Below are 1722 nucleotides of genomic sequence, written 5' to 3'. Positions count from 1 at the left end.
TGGCGCCTCGGCGGCAGCCACGGCGCGAGGGACAGACGTGCGGAAGGTCCGGCTCGCGCGGGCCCCTCGCCTGGCCTCGGCTCGGCTGCCCCGGGCGGGCTCCAGCCCCTGACTTTGGCATTAAGTGAGGAAATGGAGCGGACCGAGAAGGACGATTATGTGGGCCACATTTTATTGTAATGTGGTTTCCCGAGATTTAAAAATTCTTTTTTTTTCTACAATGTTAAACACTATTTAGCTGCCCACCAGTCCTAATTTACACTGTTGGGTATCCACCATATTTTTATAAAAGCATACAACTAGTATATATGTGTAACGAAGTATAACTACTCTTTTTTTGGTTTTGTTTTGAAAAAAAGTTTTCTTCAAGACAGAGTCTGGCCATGTAGCTCAAACTAGCCTTGAACTCACTATGTAGCCCAGGCTGACCTCAAACTCGTAGCAATACTCCTGCCTCAGCCTCCTGAATGCTGGGATTTAAGGCGTGTGCCACTATGCCCGGTACATTTTTTTAATGAAACAAAAATATTGCCATGTTACCAGAGCACCCATTCACAATCAGCAAGCAGGAAAGCATTTATCATATATGAGAAAAATAAAACCTATTTATTGAGGGTGGACTAAGTTTGAGGTGCCATGAAGGATACAGGAAGAATAACACAATGTCAGGAGTCTTAGGGTGTTGTTAAACATAAACACAACAGCAAAAATTAATAGCAATAGATAATTATAAATAACGTTGCAAGAAAGCAATAAAGATATTTTGGTAGTCATGATTAACTGTAATGGGAAATCAGAAGATGCTGAAAGTGAGGAAAGAGAAGAAACTAAATAAACCTCCCTGCCCGCCCCCCGCCCTCCCACACACACAGGGAAAAAAGGTTGCAAACCCAGCAGAAGGAGGATAAATCAGCCCGATACTTCTAAACAGTGTTCCTTTTATTGTCCTTCTGGTGTTTGGTGACTTTGAAATGAACTCAGAGGTCTCTAGGCAAATACATTTTATTATATGAAGGATGACTCTTCCTTAAATATTTCTTATTTTCCCAGATTTGGCTGTTTTTCTGCTGCTCCCCCTTCAGCATGAAGGAGGATCAAATAGGGCAGGAAGAATCAGGATTCCAAGATGAAGAGGTAAGACTAGAATGTTGAAAGACACGCAGACATTCAGTCATTCCATAAAAATCAGGCTTCTTGTCTGCCAACTATTATTTTTAGAAGCTGAAAGTAGAAATAAGGCATAATTTACAAATATGTAACAATTTCTTTGGCAAGGGATGCTAAGATTAGCTATGTAGCAACTGTTTTAATTTTTTTTGGAGGGCTTCATGAATACTAGGCAAGCGCTTTATCACTGAGCTACACCAGAGCCTGGTAGGAAAGTATTTCAGTAACTTAACTGGTATGGCCATACTGGTGCCTATGCACACTTAGTATTGAGAAACAGCCTGGTTCTAGAAGGCAGTCAAGATTTGGAGGGTAGGGAAATTGAGAGCACTTTTTTTTCCTTTGGTCTTTTTGAGACAAGGTCTCGTTGCGCAGTTCAAGATGGCCTTGAGCTTACTTTGTAGCTCAGGCAGGTCTCAAACTTGCAATGATTCTCCTGCCTCAGCTTCCCGAGTGCTAGGATTTTGTTGTTGTTGTTGTTGTTGTTTGTTTGTTTGTTTTCCTGTACCGGGAATGGAGCTCACTACCTTGCGCTTGCCAGGCAGGCTTTGTGCT

The 1722-nt window shown here is 42.3% G+C and overlaps 1 protein-coding gene across 1 annotated transcript in view; it reads left to right on the top strand.

Annotated features, from left to right (window-relative positions):
- Window positions 1-1722, top strand: part of Dmc1 (DNA meiotic recombinase 1) — a 38959-nt gene that overhangs the window by 528 nt on the left and 36709 nt on the right. The window contains exon 2 of the mRNA XM_005379261.2: window positions 1051-1134. Coding sequence (XP_005379318.1) covers window positions 1084-1134 — 51 coding nt within the window. The 5' untranslated portion in view covers window positions 1051-1083. The remainder of the gene's footprint in view (window positions 1-1050; window positions 1135-1722) is intronic.

The sequence above is a fragment of the Chinchilla lanigera genome, unplaced genomic scaffold (assembly GCF_000276665.1).
Source record: "Chinchilla lanigera isolate Chin_1 unplaced genomic scaffold, ChiLan1.0 scaffold00012, whole genome shotgun sequence".
Lineage (NCBI taxonomy): Eukaryota > Metazoa > Chordata > Mammalia > Rodentia > Chinchillidae > Chinchilla > Chinchilla lanigera.
Note: the sequence above shows the minus strand (reverse complement) of the source record. Positions and strands in the feature narration are given on the sequence as shown.